Genomic DNA, 17,725 nt, shown 5'->3' with positions numbered 1-17,725 from the left:
AACGGCTGAGTGAGGGAGAGGGACGCGGGACAGGGGGTGATTGTTGGGGGGGGGGGGGGGGGAGGATGTCTTGCAACTTAAAACCACTAACTTTGAAAATTGACAATGAACCGAGGTTACCTCCCATTCAATCTGAAACCGTGGCGCGTACGGCCGAGCGAGCGAGCGAGCGACTGCTGGTTGTCTCGTTCACAGAGAGAGAGAGAGAGCATAAATACAGTGATTATGGCCCTGGCTCTATCTATCTATCTCTCACAATAACAATCTCCTAGGCAACCATTCCAGATGATTTTACCATTAGGGGCAGTTTAGAAGGATGATGCGTATAATTCAAAATGAGGGCTCCAAATCAAAGTGGGGGGAGAGCCAAGAATGTCCACTTCATCCAAGAGCAATTATGTGTAACCTAAAAATATTGTTTCCCCGTCCCCAAAACCCCGCTGCCAGCCGGAGACTCTCTTCCCCCCCTTAACCCATTCTGACCTGAGATCAGATTCTAAAAAATGTCTTCTACATCCTGACAGTTTACCCATTCTGACCTGAGATCAGATTCTAAAAAAAATCTTCTACATCCTGACAGTTTACCCATTCTGACCTGAGATCAGATTCTAAAAAAAGTCTTCTATACATCCTGACAGTTTTCTTGAAAAAGCTACGTTTCTATATGTCAGTCGTTCTTCGACTTTTCAAAAATAGCAGACCTACAAGCTCGTAGCGCGCCACTCGGTGGCGCGCTACGAGCTTGTAGATCTGCTATTTTTCAATAGCTAAAGCTATAACATAGTGCTGACACCAAAAAGGGGTTCTCGCTCAAAATGGGATAAGTCGGGCCTGCTGGGGGGGGGGGGGGGGCAAATCAGAAGTGACCCTTTTGAGAGGCGGGGGGGGGGGGGGGGGGAAACGGCGGCACTTGTTCCACTTTGCACAACCTTTGCACACATTCCTTTTCTCTGTGAATTATATTTTTGTGGCACGTTGTGACTAATGATTAAAAGGGGGGGGGGCACAAAGACCCGCCTCTGGGGGGAACAAACGCACACTTCAGCGGGCCCACAAACAAACCTCATTCATCACGCGGAGAGAGAGAGAGAGAGAGAGAGAGAGAGAGAATGGCCGTGTTTGCTGAGTTAATACAATGAAGCTAATTGCCCTCCGAGCAGACCCTAAACATGGAGGCTCAGCTAAAATTATATTCCCCTCCCGAATGGAAACCTGCTTGGCTACAGCTCAGCTGCGCTCGCTCTCTCTCTCTCTCTCTCTCTCTCAACCCCTCCCTCGTGTAGACCTCACCTTCTCTCTCCCATGCCGGCCCCCCTACCCTTTCGCTTACTCCCCAGTCTCTCTCCCTCTCAACTCCTCCGTCTTTCCCTTATTATACTCTTACCTCCAGACTCTTATTCTTTGTGTCTCTCTCTCTCTCTCTCTCTCTCTCTCTCTCTCTCTCTCTCTCTCTCAAGTCAGGCTGATATTCTGCAGTGTGTGGATATTATTGCTTTCTATTGATTCAGCATTATTTTCTCTCAGCTGCTTTCTCGCTCCTCCGTGGATGGAGAGAGAGAGAGAGAAGGCCAGCGCAGCAGCAAGTCACACCTCAGCACCTCTGATGTGGCAGTAGACCAATATACTGTATATCCAAAAAGAGAGATTTCATCGTTTTTAAATGGCAAATATTGCAGTGAGTGTAGTGTACTGTACGTGCGTCAACCTTACATTCTCTGCCCTCAATTTTTCATCTCTCTCTCTACCATCAACGGCAAAACAAAGCAACGACGACCACTGCTTTCATGGAGAATCTCATGTCTAAATCCCATTTGAGAGAGGAAGCTCAACATCGAGGCGACAACGCAAGGTTTTCTTGCCCGTTTGCAGAAGGGACACTTGGGCCTAGTCTCGGCCCCAGGCTTACTTATCTGCGAAAAGAAAAGCCTGGTCGTCACAAGCTGAGCAGAGAGCAGAGAAGCCATCGGCGGACGTATCCTTCCGGAACATCCGTCGGACGTATTTACCCCGGATACGATATTTTCCCCGACTGATTTGTTAAAAGCGTCAACGTCATTTCCTTGGGCGATATACTTCCGCTAAAATCCCGCAACTTCCGCCCCAAACAAATGATATGTCTTTTACAGCGTAGGTCTTGCCCAGGGTGCCTTGGGCCAGCAAGAGTCATCTTGGAGGACTGTAAATAGTTACCGAGTCGGTAACGATGGAAGTTGGAGATCCATGCCTCAACCGCCTATGCAATACCCGTTGTACCCGTGTCAGAGTACCCATTCCACCCGTCTGTGTCTGTCTGTGTCCCTTTTATGCCCATATATGGACATTTCTTCTCTGTGTCCCTTTATTCCTATATCTGTGTCAGGCATGCCCAAATATGGAGTGTTGTGATGTCAGCTAACAGGCCTATATCTCCACATATGGAGATATAGGTGGTGATCAGGTCCAGAGCTCGGGCTAGAGAGGCCTTTTGTGCTGGTTCTGGACAACGGTGACAACTATCTAAAAATGTTTTGTGCCATGTTTTGTAACCAAAAGGACCCGTAAGGGTCCATTTCGTTACAATTATACACTGTCAAGAGTAACAAATGAATAAATGATGGATACTACTTCTACTACTACTTCGTACCAGTGTGTCGGTGGACAGCGTCTGTAGAGTTGTGCTGTATCTACTTAACCCATTTAGTCTTCTGAAAGAATATATATTCAATATACCGTACCTGTATATTCAAAGATTTGTGCCGCATTTTCACGATTCTTCTAAAATAGCAGACCTACAAGCTCGTAGCGCGGCACTCGGTGCCGAGCTATGAGCTTGTAGACCCGCTGTTTTTCAACAGCTAAAGCATAGCATAATGCTAACACCAAAATGGGTTCCCGCCCAAAATGGGCTAATATCCCAGCTTGGTTCACACGAACAAATCAGATCATAAAGACTCCGAATCCTATTTGCATATATAGTGCTTATACAGTTTTCCTCAGAAAACAAAAGACAACAACATGGAACCGATACAAAAGCTTGAAAAGACGCCGCCGCTGTATAGTATAGTACTATAGTGCAAGTTGCTTACACCAACTTAATCTCCATACGATATATAAAAAGTCTCCCCCCCCCCCCCCCCCCCCTGTTCCCTCATATTATGGTATTGGGCAGGATATTGCTCTCCCAGGTACTGTACGTCGTACGTCTGTGGCTGAGGCACGCTCACAAGTGAGCGCACACACACACACACACACACACACACACAGCAGCCCGAGGGGGCTTTGGAGAGGGGTCGGTCGGGCAGCCTGCAGGGACGACTCGCTTTATGAGCGGCTGGTTATCTCCTGCTTGACTGCGAGATCGCATTTGGCATTTGTTTAACCTTGGGAAATGGGTGTGTGTGTGTGTGTGTGTGTGTGTGTGTGACTGTGTGTCTGTGTGTGTGTGTGTCTGTGTGTGTGTGTGTGCGCTCGCGTGCGCGCGCGCGTGCGTGTGCATGAATACACCTCTCCACAGCTTCCCCCAGGATCATATCCATATGTTTGCTTTGGTTCAGTAATACCCTCCGAGTGATGCTTACAATGCGGCGGTTCAAAATGCTGCAGCACAGCAGCTGCGTCTGACTGCCTGATTAGATGAATACATTAGGACGCAATTATGTGAACCCGTTTCACCTCGCGGTCGTCCCACACAACCCACACAACAACAAGGCGTGTACATAAACGGTAATGCCTGGTTCCATGATAAGCAACCGTAAGATGGTGTCACGCATGCGCCCAAAAATAACAGATACGCATTTCACACGCAAAGGCCCACAGCGTGTCACGAACGCAATTCTTGGCCAAGCGACGAGTCTAAAATCACACCACATCTATGTAGGTCAATGAATATCAAAAACTATTCAATTGGAGGGAGTTCAGACGGTAAAAAAAATCGGTTCTTTTGGGGGCGAGACGGAATCAATCAATCCCAGAGATATTATACAATTGAATCCCTTTTCCAGCGTTATTGGGGCTGGGTCTGTGCATGTTCTAAATGCGCTTTTAGCACTTGTACCGCATCGACTCGCACACCTTAATAAGAGCGCCAGGAGATCAATATGCATCTCAATCCAGACCTTGAATCAACGTTGATGAATAAAATGAGTGTGAACACTCATTTAGCACAGCTGTGTGCAGCCCCTAATCCACCACAGGCTGTGCGAATGGTATACTGCATGTATAAATACACAGTATATTAAACAAAAACATATACTGCACACAACGAGACTGAATTGCAATGCTTCCTCTGTGAATAGAAATATCTCAAAGAAATGTTGAACGATGCGTTTCACAATGCCCTACGTATGTATAGCCTATATTATATGATTTATATATATATATTTTTTTTACATATGTTACAGTTCGTATGGGAAATAATAGTACGTTGACGAAAAAGAAAAAAGAAGAAATATATATTCATGTATGATAACTCACCTCTCGTAATGTCTGCGCGTACAGGTGGCAGCACTCGTGCTGCTGGGGTTCCCTCCCAGTTCGTCGTACACATGCTTCCACTGTCGGCGCACCGTGATCTAGAGGCGTGGAAAGACCCCAAAAAAAAAGAGAGAGAAAGAGAACAGATTAGGCCAATGGTGAGAAGAGAGACATAGTGTACAGAGAGAGAGAGAAAGAAAGAGAGAGAAAAGAAAGAAAGAAAGAAGACAACAAAAGCGTAGGGTGTGTTTTGTGGTGGTCTAATCAGCGGCATATTTCTTCCCAGGTCTCTCAGGGAAGTTATACTGAGTCACGATGTTCCAGTTACTCCAGCGGGAGATCATAAATGCAACACCGTGCTCCAACATAAACACAAACAAAACATTAGTCAGCCGTTTACCGGCATAATAATACTGTAGCCCTGATCCTCCTCTTCCATAACACTGAACACTTAAGACCTTAACACTTATGACCTTTTTCTGCGCCGGCTGGTTTTGCTGGAAGAATGACAAGTGGCATTCAGCGAACGTATAAACCTACGGTGGAGGTGGGGGGGGGGGGGGGGGGTGCTGCCAAGCTAACACGGCCTCGACATGAAGCGCACCCTAATCAGCAGCAGATAGAAACGGCTTTAATAAAAAGAATACGAGTGCCAATTACATGAGCTGTGTCCTGTTTATGGCTTGGCTTGGCTGGGCTGTCTGTTTGCATGACATTTTACCAGCTCAGCTAATGAAAGAACAGGGACTTGGCAATGTGTTTTTTTGTGACTCCGCAACATCAAACGTTGTTCCTCCTGCGCTTGAAAACATGAATAGTGAGTGAACAAGTAACAGGTAGTGCTGCCAAGTCAAATGGCATCTCTCATTCCGCTCTCTTTTCCTTTCTCTCCGTTTTCCCTTTTCTCCATCACCCGCCTCATCTCCCTCTCGTGTGTGTGTGTGTGTGTGTGTGTGTGTGTGTGTGTGTGTGTGTGTGCGCGTGTGCGTGTGCGTGTGCGTGCATGTCGTGCATACCCGTGGGCACACATGAATGTGTAGTCCATTTTTACAGACTCCAATATGGGAAAATATGACCGATTTGACCAATTTCCTCTTCGCCCAGTGGAGAGCACAAGAACATGTGTTTTCCACTCCGAGGGGGTTCGAATTCGAAACAACGGCCTCATTTTTGCTAAATGTGGTCCTGAACAAAAAATGTTCTCCTCGGGAAAATGGTGATTGAGAGAGAGAGAGAGCGAGAGGGGTGGAAGAAGAGTAGAGAAGGACAGGAAAGGGTAAAGACTGAAAAAGCAAGAGAGAGAGAAGAGAATACGAAGAGAGAGAGAAGGAAGGAGGGAGGGAGGGAGGAGGGGACCCTGATGAACAAGGAAAAATACAATGCCACATGTGTGAATACTTACCAACTCATATCCTCCCAGTTTCTGACTAGTGTGGAACATGGTCCAGAGGTTGACTGTGGGAAAACGGGATAAACAAGTCAGTCAAGGTCTGTGAGGACACGTTCACATAACATAATACGTTATTTCATCTAGAGTCTAGACTCTAGACCGTCACACCAGAAAGCTAGATGACATACTGTACGTAGACAGCTAGACGAGACAGACAGTGACACAAGTAGATATTCAGATTTAGAGACAGACGGAGATACAGACAGACAGACAGACAGAGGCACTGTGCATTTGTGACGATTACATTATGTTATCTATATTCCTGTGCTTTGCGGCCGTGTAGATTTACAAATCGGCGGCACCAAACACAGGGAAAATAGGAACTCATTAGCCGCAGATAAAGCCCCTGTCGCCGAAATTGAAAAGATGCAAATGAACATGGCATACTTGTACAATAAGCCACTGTGTGATGGAAAGCACACCAGATGCTTTGTGCCGACAATTAAATGTGTTAACGCTCAGCTCTAGCCCTGGAGGTATGTTGAGTGGAGAGAGGGCTCGGTGACGTGTCAGAACTGACGTTTGAATGAATGCAAATTGCCTTTCGCGACAGATTTACCCACGCAAAAATAAGCTTTGGCAGGCAATATCATAATGGACATGAGTCTTGTGTAACACGTTTGATTGTGCTGGTAATCAAATTCTCATCGATATAGCCTACCGATGAAGCTCCGGTTAAAAGGCTTCAAATATCTGACTTATCTTTTAAAAAGCAGCTAATTCAGCGTAAACAATGGACTCTTTTTATTCGTGCCGGTGACATTTGTATCTGCTTTCTGTAACATCATTGTTTAACCCATTCTGTACGGGAACCCCTTTTGGTGTTTTAACTAAGCATTATGTTATACTTGATCTACGAGCTCATAGCGCGCCAACCGAGTGGCGCGCTACGAGCTTGTAGGTATTTTTGAAAAATCGGGAAAATGAGGCACAAATCTTTGAATATATATATTCTTTCAGAGCGAACGTTTTGTTTTATTTCGACGTCAGGCCTAAATAGGTTAACATTTGTTATATGAAGATCTATAAATAAGGAAAGAGAGGCCTCGCCTGGGGAGAAATCCATCAAAATTCAATCTGTGCGTACACAAAGCCTTGCATTTGTCAAAATGACATTTTCCTATCTCCACATTTGACAGCATTGATTTTTTTTTCTCCCTCTTCCCTCTTTCTGTGCGACTGTTGTCAATGCACGGGTAGAATAACAAAAGGAGCATGGGTAGATTTTTCTATTTGAACCCGGAGCTCTCATGTATTGTGCTCTCTTCTAACTGCATAGAGACGGGTCTATTTAACTAGCTTGTTATGCGTCGACTGTAATTACCACAATAGAGAGTATAGGGACTGGGAGAAATGTCGCGGATAAAGGAAATGAAGAGAATGTGCCTTTTCCCTTTAGAAGCCTTGTCATTTATTTCTGAGTTCTTTTCTTAATTCCCTCTGTTCGGCAGGGGGAAATTATCACTGAGATAAGGACGACGAAACAGCAAACACAATGCCGCCTCGCAATGGGGCCAGAAGTAGTAGACAAATTGGAAACTGTTTCACAAGCCCAAGCACTAAAGCACATACACAGGTGCGCATGCACGCACGCACGCACACACACACACACACACACTCCTGCGAAGTACTTCATTTTGTCGAGGCCATTCGAAATGTACATTTCAAGCACTACTACTAAACCCTCTCTACCCCAACGCTACCTCCTTTAATTCACTCGTCCATTACCTCCTCCCTCGGCCTCTCTATCCACTGCTCTGCCGATGGGAGCAGCTGTTAAGCAAACTCCACTAAAACGTGCTTTCATTCTCTACAAAATTGTGTATTTCCACAATGAATCACCGGAAAACGAGCTCCACGTATACTTCACGAATGTTCCTTTCCGAAACCGTTTTGTTCAGTGTTATGGAACGGTTGGGAGGATTTAGATAATGATGCAGTTTTGTATGCGGGAAGCCTTGTTGCTTGTTTGGTTGTTTTTTTTTCCTGCGGCCAGCCAGCTGTAGGAGAAGGCAGCCGTAAAGCTTGCGAGTAGAAGCTATGAAACAACACACACACACACTTTGCTTTCTGTAACCACAACCAATAGCTCCAACAACATTTATTTTGTCTCAATTCTGATCCAGTGTGCGAATCATCGCTGTAGGGCAGACCCCATTGTACATTGTTTCTACACATTTCAACTTGTAGATCTGCTCATTTTCAAAAGCCGAGAGGTGGTGGGGGGGGGTAACAATTCAGAGAAAGATTCAGAGAAAACAAAAAGGAATTGCAGAACCAACGCAAAAGGACGGAGGGGCAGTCATTCCTAATCTGGGGCGGAGGCATTCTGTCGGTATGGTAAACGCGATAAAGGCGCATACTTAAAAATGAATTTAGATACGTATTATCCAGACGATTGGTATAGGCGGAGATAGGTGGAGATATCCAAGCATCTGGCTATGCGAGACTAAGTCTGTCTTGTCAGTTTATAAATATTTAACCATGTTCTCCCCGTGTCCCCTAGGGTATAGGTATAGGTATACCCTCACAAAAAACATGCAGTAATCCTGGTCTCTAAACTGCCTCGACCCTGGCCAGCCGGGGCGCCTGATGGGAGGGGAAAGGAACTGGAAGGAATAACGAGTTCATTCAATGTGCTTCGTCCTGCCAGGTGATAAGAAGCGTCTTGGACGTCCACCATTGTTCTCCCCAGGTTGGCAGAGGGAGTGTAGTGCCCAGGATTACATTAGATAATTGACACAGAGTGAAAGAAAACACACCCGTGTGAACTGAGTGGTGCAACTCCCTCCTCTCTCTCTCTCTCTCTCATTAGCAGGCAACAGTGCAATACTATCTCTCTCGCTCCGTGTCTGGCAAACAGCGCCCCCTACTGGTACTAATAGTCATATATACTATTCATACTATCCACCCCCTTAGATAGCAATTCTGTAGACTTAGATAGCATTTGATACAGACTTATAGCATGTTATGTAAACAGCATAAGTGCATTGTATGTAGTCATAGCACGTCATAGTACATAATGTATATCATAGTAGTATAGATGTATAGCTTATATGTATAGTTTCATTATAGATATTCCACTGTTACTTTCTTAGCTTACGCATGTTTCATGATAAATGTTTTTATGTGATGTATTCCCCATGCTTTCTGTTCTTGCTTAATGTAAATCGCTCTGGATTAAGAGCGTCTGCTAAATGCCTAAATTGTAAATTGTAAATTTATTCGTTTGTGTGAGTACATAATCCATTGGAACAAAGGTTATTTTCTTTAATTTCCTGAAAAGTTGACAGTGTTGAGTGAACATTATGAAAAGGTTTCTGCCCGACGGCGGCGACGACGCGCACGTATAGCTTCATAACGGCGGACGGAGTTGGCGGAGAAAGGTTTACATCAGCCATTTCTTTCACCAGTCAACCTGCAGAGCGCTCGAGTATAGCCTTCAAAGTGGCTCGCGGAGTAGCAGGGCAAGACGTGGACGCCGTTACCAGTGTGCCGTGCACCTGTGTTACTTTGAAGGTCAGGCCTAATACTGCGACGGGATGTGAAATGGTATGATGACACATCCCTTTAACCCATTCTGGGCGGGGAACCCCTTTTGGTGTTAGCGTCGCATTATGCTTTAGCTGTTGGAAAGAATAGCAGATCTACAAGCTCATAGCGCGCACTTCGACATGAAAAGTCGAAGAACGACCGACATAGAAACACAGCTTTTTCGGAAAACTGTCAGGATGTAGAAGACTTTTTTTTTAAGAATCTGATCTCGGGTCGATATGGGTTAAGAATCAGCTGACTGTGAATGACTTATTACTGCGAGTTAAGACGCCCAATTGGTCTCAGATCAGCACCTTTCAGCACCTCTGCTATACTTTGATGTTTTATGCATTTCGGGGGCCGGGGAGTGAAATATAAATTCAACGAGGCTACTATACGGAATGAGGACGCGCTGCACACATCAGGCCCAAAAGAATGAAGAAGGTTTTAAAACTCATGAGCCATTAAAATAAAGGAAAGGGGGAGGATTGATGACTTGGTAACCATGTGGCTCACACGTATATACGTGTGTGTGTGTGTGTGTGTGTGTGTGCGTGCGCTCAACACTCTTTTAAAGCCTGTATTATATTCAGCCCGTGCTTTGTATCAGAAAGTATTTTAAGATTTTAGTCTTAAATGGCAGCTGAGCTTCATCCAAACAAAAGATCAGTTAAGTTCATTCAACCATCTGTGTTGGTTTTGCTCAACACTCTACAGAGTAACTACATTAAAGATTATAGCGCTCTTAAACTACAGCGAAACCGAAATAAGATCATTTCAATTTCCATTACGGAGGGAGAAAAAAAATGCTTCGCTTTAATCTTTTAATGCAGAGCCTCTTTTAAAGGAATCCCGTGGAAAAAATAAATAATAATAATGCTGCTGCTGATTACATCTGAGGATTTGTTGTATTAATTATGATGTGTTTTCTTTTCTCCCCCCCAGTCCTCTTTTACATGTGCTGATGGGCACTCGGCTGCCAAGGACGAAGTTTAAACAGCATGATTCCCCCACTTAATGAGGCCTTTGCTTATGATGTCTCCGGTTTAGCGATTCAAAGCATGTCCTGTATGTAAAGCAGTTGGCACGTACAAATAAGACTCGTTCCAAACCGATGCCTATACACCACAATATGGCACGGTCATGCGACGGTTGCCGTGCGCCAAAAATAGCCGATATCCCATTCTGAACGGGAACCCATTTTTAGTGTTAGCGTCATGTTATGCTTTAGCTATTGAAAAATAGCAGATCTACAAGCTCGTAGCGCGCCACTGGTCTGCTATTTTTGAAGAACGACTGACATTTTTTTAGAATCTGATCTCAGGTCAGAATGGGTTAATCAGACCAGTGTGTGTCCAGTGGAAACCTCGTATGAATCTGATCTCAGGTCAGAATGGGATATACAAGCTCACGACACGTCGCCGATGCGACGCGTCATGATCTTGTAGGTACAGTGGGCTATTTTCGGCACCTTGACACCGTCATACGGCGAAGAATAATTCACAGCTTGACACAGCAAATAAAACTAAAGCATACCGAGAGTATTATATGCTCTCTCTCTCTCTCTCTCTTTTCCCCCTCTCAGCTTAACCACAATGACCTACTTAGGCAGCAACATTTTAGCAAGTCAAGATGACAGGATTGTCAAAATACCTCGAGCGAGGTTAGCCAAGTCAGTGAGACCACAGCTTATACAGCTCACGTTGGGAGAATTTAGAATAATGAGTTTTACTGTGCTATAAACTGTCATCGTTAACTACAGCAGACGTAACTCAGCCCCCCCCCCTCCATCTCTCCGTCTCATTCTCCGTTTCCTCTCTGGTTCGTTTACATGTCATGTCCTGTATTTTGATCCATTAACCCTGTGTAACTTCTTCCGACAGATCACAGCACAGTTCGGACTCACTTGAAACAAATGGACATGTTATTAAGGGTAACGTCTCCAAATGCAAATCGATTTTGGCTGAACTGAAATCGGGGAGGGAGGGTAAAGTTACTCAAGTGAACAAACTGTCGGGTGCCATATTATGAGACATATGAGACTATCCAGCCCACGTAAGGAATCTTTGATCTCGACCAGACGCGTTTCCCATTCATGTCGATGATGTTCCTCTGACACTGTCGGGAGGAGGACATTACTTGGGAGTAAAACTGTGAAAATCCCTCTGACAAGAGTGAGCACATTTCACCCGCTCTATTCAAAAGCTAACCCAATGTACGCTGATGCCAGCGCCCTAAGTATTCTTCCCCCCCAAAGGGGCCGGATGTGATTTACTCGATTGTTGACAATGGCTCCTTTATAGTTTATTATCGCTACAGATTGTACATTTGCAGTTTAATTTGGAGAGTGTGTAATGTAGGGGCGTTGGGCCCACTGCCAGCAGTTGGCTGCCATCTATATTTCACTCAAGCCATTCATTCACATGCAGGCCTAGTGGTGAGGCAAAAATAAATAAATCAGAAAAAGAATACACAATAAAATCCTCACGTAACAGTGTATGCTGTAAATGTAACCAAATGGACTATCCTCACTTGAGAGTGTATAAATGAAATGTAACCAAATGGGGACTATGGGTCTATTTGGTTACAATTGTAAAAATGGATAAATGAATAAATCAACATGGTTGTCCTGTAATGGGGTCACAGTTTTCCTCATGGAAACTTTATTGTTTATGCTACTTCAACTCTGAAGTAGAATGTTCTTTTTCTTTTTTCTTTTTTTCTCTTTCTATTATTTTCTTTCTTTTAGCAAAAAGCAAGAAAGAGTAGTAGCTGATCTGGAGACTTCTTTGTGCGTTTCTTGTTATTCTGGAGAGTTTGTATTTGTATTTCTGCACACAGTAAAAATCCTCAGCATTCATTTATCAATTTGAGTTCATTAAAAACGGAATATCTTATTGTGTACAAAACCCAGGCCACCTAAAACAGAGCTAATGTTACTATTTTGATAAAAATAATCGTGGCCCCTTAGTCATTGGCCATCATTTTTTTTCAGTTATAGTTGATTTAATTAATATGCAACTTGTGGTTTTTTACATTGCATTTTAGAATGGTATACTCTATACATGAATGCTGAGCTGGTACTGGTGGTGTTGTTCGGTTCTGTATATCTGTTCTGTATTTGTTGTCATGCATCTGTTGTCTGTCCTTGAATGTGCAAACTTCAATAAAAGAATACTTGAATAAAGAATGGTGGCCCATGCTCCACATAGCATATAGCCCAAAGCAGTGTGTGATTCAGAGAAAACCAACTGTCTGTCCTACTGTACTCACTCTGCTTGAAGCCCAGGAAGGGGATCCTCTCTATGGGCGTGTCTCTCTCTTTCATGTACTTGTAGAGCGCTACCAAGAAAGCCTGCTCTTCCGCTCGGCTCTCTTCCGATATTTCGTCCTCTTTCTTCTCCTCCTTCTTCCCCTCTTTCCTTTCCTCCCTGATGTCCTTCTCCTTCTCCTTCTCTCTCTCCTTCTCCTTCTCCTTGCCTCTGTCCTTCTCCTTCTCCTTGCCTCGCTCCTTCTCCTTCTCCTTGCCTCGCTCCTTCTCCTTCTCCTTGCCTCGCTCCTTCTCCTTCTCCTTGCCTCGCTCCTTCTCCTTCTCCTTGCCTCGCTCCTTCTCCTTCTCCTTGCCTCGCTCCTTCTCCTTCTCCTTGCCTCGCTCCTTCTCCTCGGCTGGTGGGTTCTTGCTGAGGCCGCTGCCGGCTCTGGGTTTGGCCACCGGGGTTATTATTTTGCCGTTGGTTGCAGCTGCTTTACAGTTGGGTTTGACCTGCGAGGAGCGAGAAAGGGAATGAGTCAGTGAGTGAGTGGACGTTATACTTACACTGAACCAAGTGACCATTCTCCCCTCGAACAGATCTTTAGCCCATTTAGGCCTGACGTGGTTCTCAATAGAACCCCAAAAATGATATGTAATCCGCCACCGACCCCCATCTGAAAAACATGTTGTTCCAGGGACCCCACCAGAAGCAAAGAATTTTTGGTTAAAACGGAAACTCTGAAAGAATATATATTCAAAGATTTGAGGCACATTTTCACGATTTTTCAAAAATAGCAGACCTACAAGCTATTTTTCAATAGCTTAATTATAACACGCTTAAAACACCAAAAGGGGTTCCCGCCCCAAAATGGGTTAAATGCATCTTGGACACACATGATTTGTGATACGGAGTTCATTTGGATTTTTTTTAATTAACCAGTAAAACACATTGAGACTGCGTCTCTTTTACAAGTGGGAACTGGCCAATAGGCAGAAATAAAATTACACTTGGGTACAAACGAGGACAAGATCGACATAATTTCCACATATAGTTATTCTCCCCACGAAGCTACAAGACCCGGTCATGTCATTAGAGATTAGACGTAGTTTTTTTTATCAGCTCCCAGAGATGTTTACAGACTCTGAAGTAACTGCTCAAGGCAGCGATGTGAACACAGGTTGGATTCTCCCTTCAGTTTAATTCTATCAATATTAGATGACAGCTATCAGAGACAATCTCATCCTTACATTGTACATGTTCTTTCACGTATAGAAGAGAGAATGACAAGCAAGTTACACACAAAGAGAATGCTAGCAACTGTCGCATATATGATTTGATCCACCCGAGTTATGTTTTGTACAATCAACTGATTTTCACAATATCTTGGGCCACAACAGTGTTAAATGTCAATTATTAGCTAAAAATCACACCTGTGTGAACTGAGTGGTGCAACTCCCATCTCTCCCCCCCTCCTCTCTCTCTCTCTCTCTCTCTCCCTCTCTCTCTCTCTCTCTCTCTCATTAGCAGGCAACAGGGCAGCACTCTCTCTCTCTCTGTTTCTGGCACAACAGCGCCTCTACTGGTACTCATAGTCATACTGGTGCTCATTAGGTGAACCAACACATAGGTGAACACGGACATTGCCGTTCCTTGGGAGTGGTTGCACCACTCGAAAAACTAAAACAAAAAAGTTTATTTCATGCACCAAAGCGGCTATTCGCTTGCAATCATAGGGGGGAGAAAAAAAACCCATTAATGATTTCCTGGCATTATGAATGAATCTTTTTCAAAGAATTCTGTTTAAATGTTTCACGAGAAGAAGTATCCAAAATCCCAAGAAAACTCACATTCATCTTTGTTTTCCCTTTAAGAGCTCACAGATGTATAGCCACCATACAAATCCCATTTGTAAATCTCGCCAAGATGCCATTATGCCCCTCACAATTGTCCAAAACATAATTCATTCCTGTTGGCGTTCTAACTTCTAACAGGGGACACAAGTTGTGTTCTGTTAAGCGGTAAGCGGGGAGATTATTATGGCACATATGTTTTCTTCCCAATTTTAAAGAAATAACAAAAGAATACTTTCACAGTGACCTCTGCAGTGACACCGCAGGATACAAGTGCGGTAATGGGGGACTTTCACCACCCCTGCGCTATAACAATGTGGTACGCAGTACCACGTGTGTGGTTTGTGTGTGTGCGTGTGTGTGTGCGTGCGTGTGTGACTACCTTGGTAGGGGTTTTGCTCTCTGGGCTGCAGGGGTCCTGTGTTGCCACTAGCGCCGTTGACGACGCCGACAACATCTGACCTTGACACTGAGCCTGACCGTTGGAGTCCCTCCTCTGACCTTGACACTGAGCCTGACCGTGGGAGTCCCTCCTCTGGAAGATTGACAGCTTCTTTTTACGTGGTCGTCCCTTCAAGTTTGGCGCTGAAAAGGGAAGGAAGAAGAGCAGGTTGATGTCAGAACACACACCTGCAGAAAACACATGCCGATAAGTCACAGAAAAACACATTTGCTTGTTATAATCATGTACACTATAAAAACGCATTGCTGATAATCATTTACGCTGGCACACTGCTCGGTCATTCATCATTGCCGTTGGGACAGAGACCACATACCTCCATATTTAAAATTTGTATATTTGATTTGGTAAATGAATGCCCTGCTTAAGGGTGCAGTAACCCTAACCTCCCACACGGGGCAGCACACCTAAACCTAACCTTAACCCATGTCTAACCAATGACTAGTCTAAACTAAGTATGCACCCCCCTACTTAAAGGGGCATTCCACTCATTTTCAATATTTTACTATGTCATTATTATACCTTAGAGCTGTTGTGATTCACATGGTGAATCACATCTTGATGATGTCATCAAGATGTACTTCACCATGTTAATGATTGATTTTTTCAGACCTCCAGTTCTAGGAAACACAGAATGGGGGGGACTTTTATTATTATTTCCACACAACAGCTAAGGTACATTAATGACATAGTAAAATGTTGAAAATGAGTGGAATGCCCCTTTAATCATACAAGAGTGTCATGCAAAACTAAAGTAGTGAAAATAGCACATCTTCGAGCCTTGTAGCCTTTCTTTAGAATAATAAACAAGGAACGGTTTTGGACAAGCAAGGTTTCCACCCAACAGCAACATTAAACTGCAATACATTGATGATAATAATAATTCATACAGAAATACACTGCTGATAATAATTCATTGAGAAACACACTGCTCATAATCATTTACACAGAAACTCACTGCTGATAATCATTTACACCGAAACACCCACGGTCCTGTGTTTCCCATTTATTGTCATCGTATTTGGCAGCTTTTCAATTTTCCATCCTTTGAAAACAGCCTCTTGGCAGCGTGCTCTACTTGGCAACGCCTTCATTCATGCTTTGGTTTAGTGGAATGGCAAGTTAATTTGCGTTTGTCAGAACAGACAGCACCGTGTCATTTCCAACTGTAATAAGAAATGGAATGAAACTTAATTGCTCAAAAACAGGAGGGGGCGAGAGCGTATGTGAAGTTTACAGTCAACAAATGTGGAATTCCTAAGTTGGAGAGGTAGCGGTTTTACGAGCCTTTTTAGCCAGTGTCTAATAGTTTTTAAGGGTGGAAAATGAACCCAAATGGATACGTTGACTGCTATATAACTGCTATATAACTTTTTTACAATAAAGACTACATCAAACGACACATGTACTTTTAACTAGAGTCCCTATTATGGACATGTTACAGTATAATATAATATAATAATATATAATATTATATAATATTAATATAATATAACTCGTCAAAATGTATATGTCTACATGCGACGTGTTGTGAGCTTGTAGATAGGCGAGTTTTGGTGAAAAGCAAAAAAGAAAATGCAGGACACCAAAGACATCTCATGAGGGGAAACCAGTCAAAGAAGTACAGTACAGTACAGTATAGGTTTTAAGTGGTTAAGAGGGAAGGCGAGGGTATAATGTCAAGCAGCAAGTGTGATACAATCTGGACAGCTCAACTCAAAGGAATAAAAAACTAAACTAGCTGTGTGGGGGAATGATATTTAACGAGATATATCCACGATAGCAACACGTCCATAGATCCCTTTTGAACAGGGGGCAGTTCCTAGTGACATTAAAAAAAAAACCCATAACCCATAACAGGCAACACTTTACACCAGCCTGCGTTTACGCATGCATTTATCTGTGTTTTAACCAAAGGACGGTAATGGAAAAGCACAACATACTCTGTTCAAACACTTGAGTATTATGCAGTCGTTTACTGGCACACGTCATCATGGATAAGCATCATTATGCGCATTATTCCAACGGTGCGTTGGTTCCGACTCGCGCCCATTACCAACCCCGTCCCTAGAACTCCAGCTGCATGCGATAAGCCACGTTGTCGGACTAATTTACGAGCGGATCCCCCAATATCATCACATCTCATTCTCAAGTGCAATAGCTGCACGTTATAGGACTACTGTATATTTAAAATACCTCATTGGTTAACACTCTCGGGGGGTGAATACAATGGAATAAAAAGGTCATAGTAAAAGAAGGTGTTTTCCAAGCACAGTTTTATTATTATGGCACCGCAGATATCATCGCACTATTATACCTCTGGGCTCCCTCCCCCCCCCCCCCTCCCTCGCATCGGAGAGAGCTTATACCGTTGTTAATTAGAACCACATGAACCTGCCTAGATAGGAGCTCTTTGTTTGAAAAGGCAGGCAGATATAATTGCTCAGTTCACATTACGCACACAATAAAGTATTTAAACCCTCCAAGTCCTTTTTGTACACCCACGCTCATGTCAACTAGTGACTGTAATGTAACTTCTTGGCAGACTGCCTTGCCTTGACACGGCAACACAAACATGAGATAAGCACAAAGGAAAGAGAGTGAGAGAGAGAGAGAGAGAAAGAGAGAGAGGGAGAGAGAGGGAGAAAGAGAGAGAGAGAAAGAGAGGGAGGGAGAGAGAGGGAGAGAGAGAAAGAGAGAGAGAAAGAGAGAGAGGGAGAGAGAG

At 43.9% G+C, this 17,725-nt stretch overlaps 1 protein-coding gene across 1 annotated transcript in view; it reads right to left on the bottom strand.

Moving 5' to 3' along the window:
• Positions 1-4,448: 4,448 nt before the first annotated feature.
• The window catches only part of LOC308327995 (AT-rich interactive domain-containing protein 5B-like), a gene marked incomplete at both ends in the record, with an annotated part of 85,478 nt that continues 72,201 nt past the window's right edge, over positions 4,449-17,725 (bottom strand). The window contains 4 exons of the mRNA XM_080781666.1: positions 4,449-4,550; positions 5,855-5,907; positions 12,710-13,199; positions 14,923-15,125. Of these exons, the coding sequence (XP_080637792.1) occupies positions 4,449-4,550; positions 5,855-5,907; positions 12,710-13,199; positions 14,923-15,125 (848 nt within the window). The remainder of the gene's footprint in view (positions 4,551-5,854; positions 5,908-12,709; positions 13,200-14,922; positions 15,126-17,725) is intronic.

This window comes from Protomyctophum bolini (assembly GCF_963924005.1).
Source record: "Protomyctophum bolini genome assembly, chromosome: 14".
NCBI classification, from domain to species: Eukaryota; Metazoa; Chordata; class Actinopteri; order Myctophiformes; family Myctophidae; genus Protomyctophum; species Protomyctophum bolini.
Note: the sequence above shows the minus strand (reverse complement) of the source record. Positions and strands in the feature narration are given on the sequence as shown.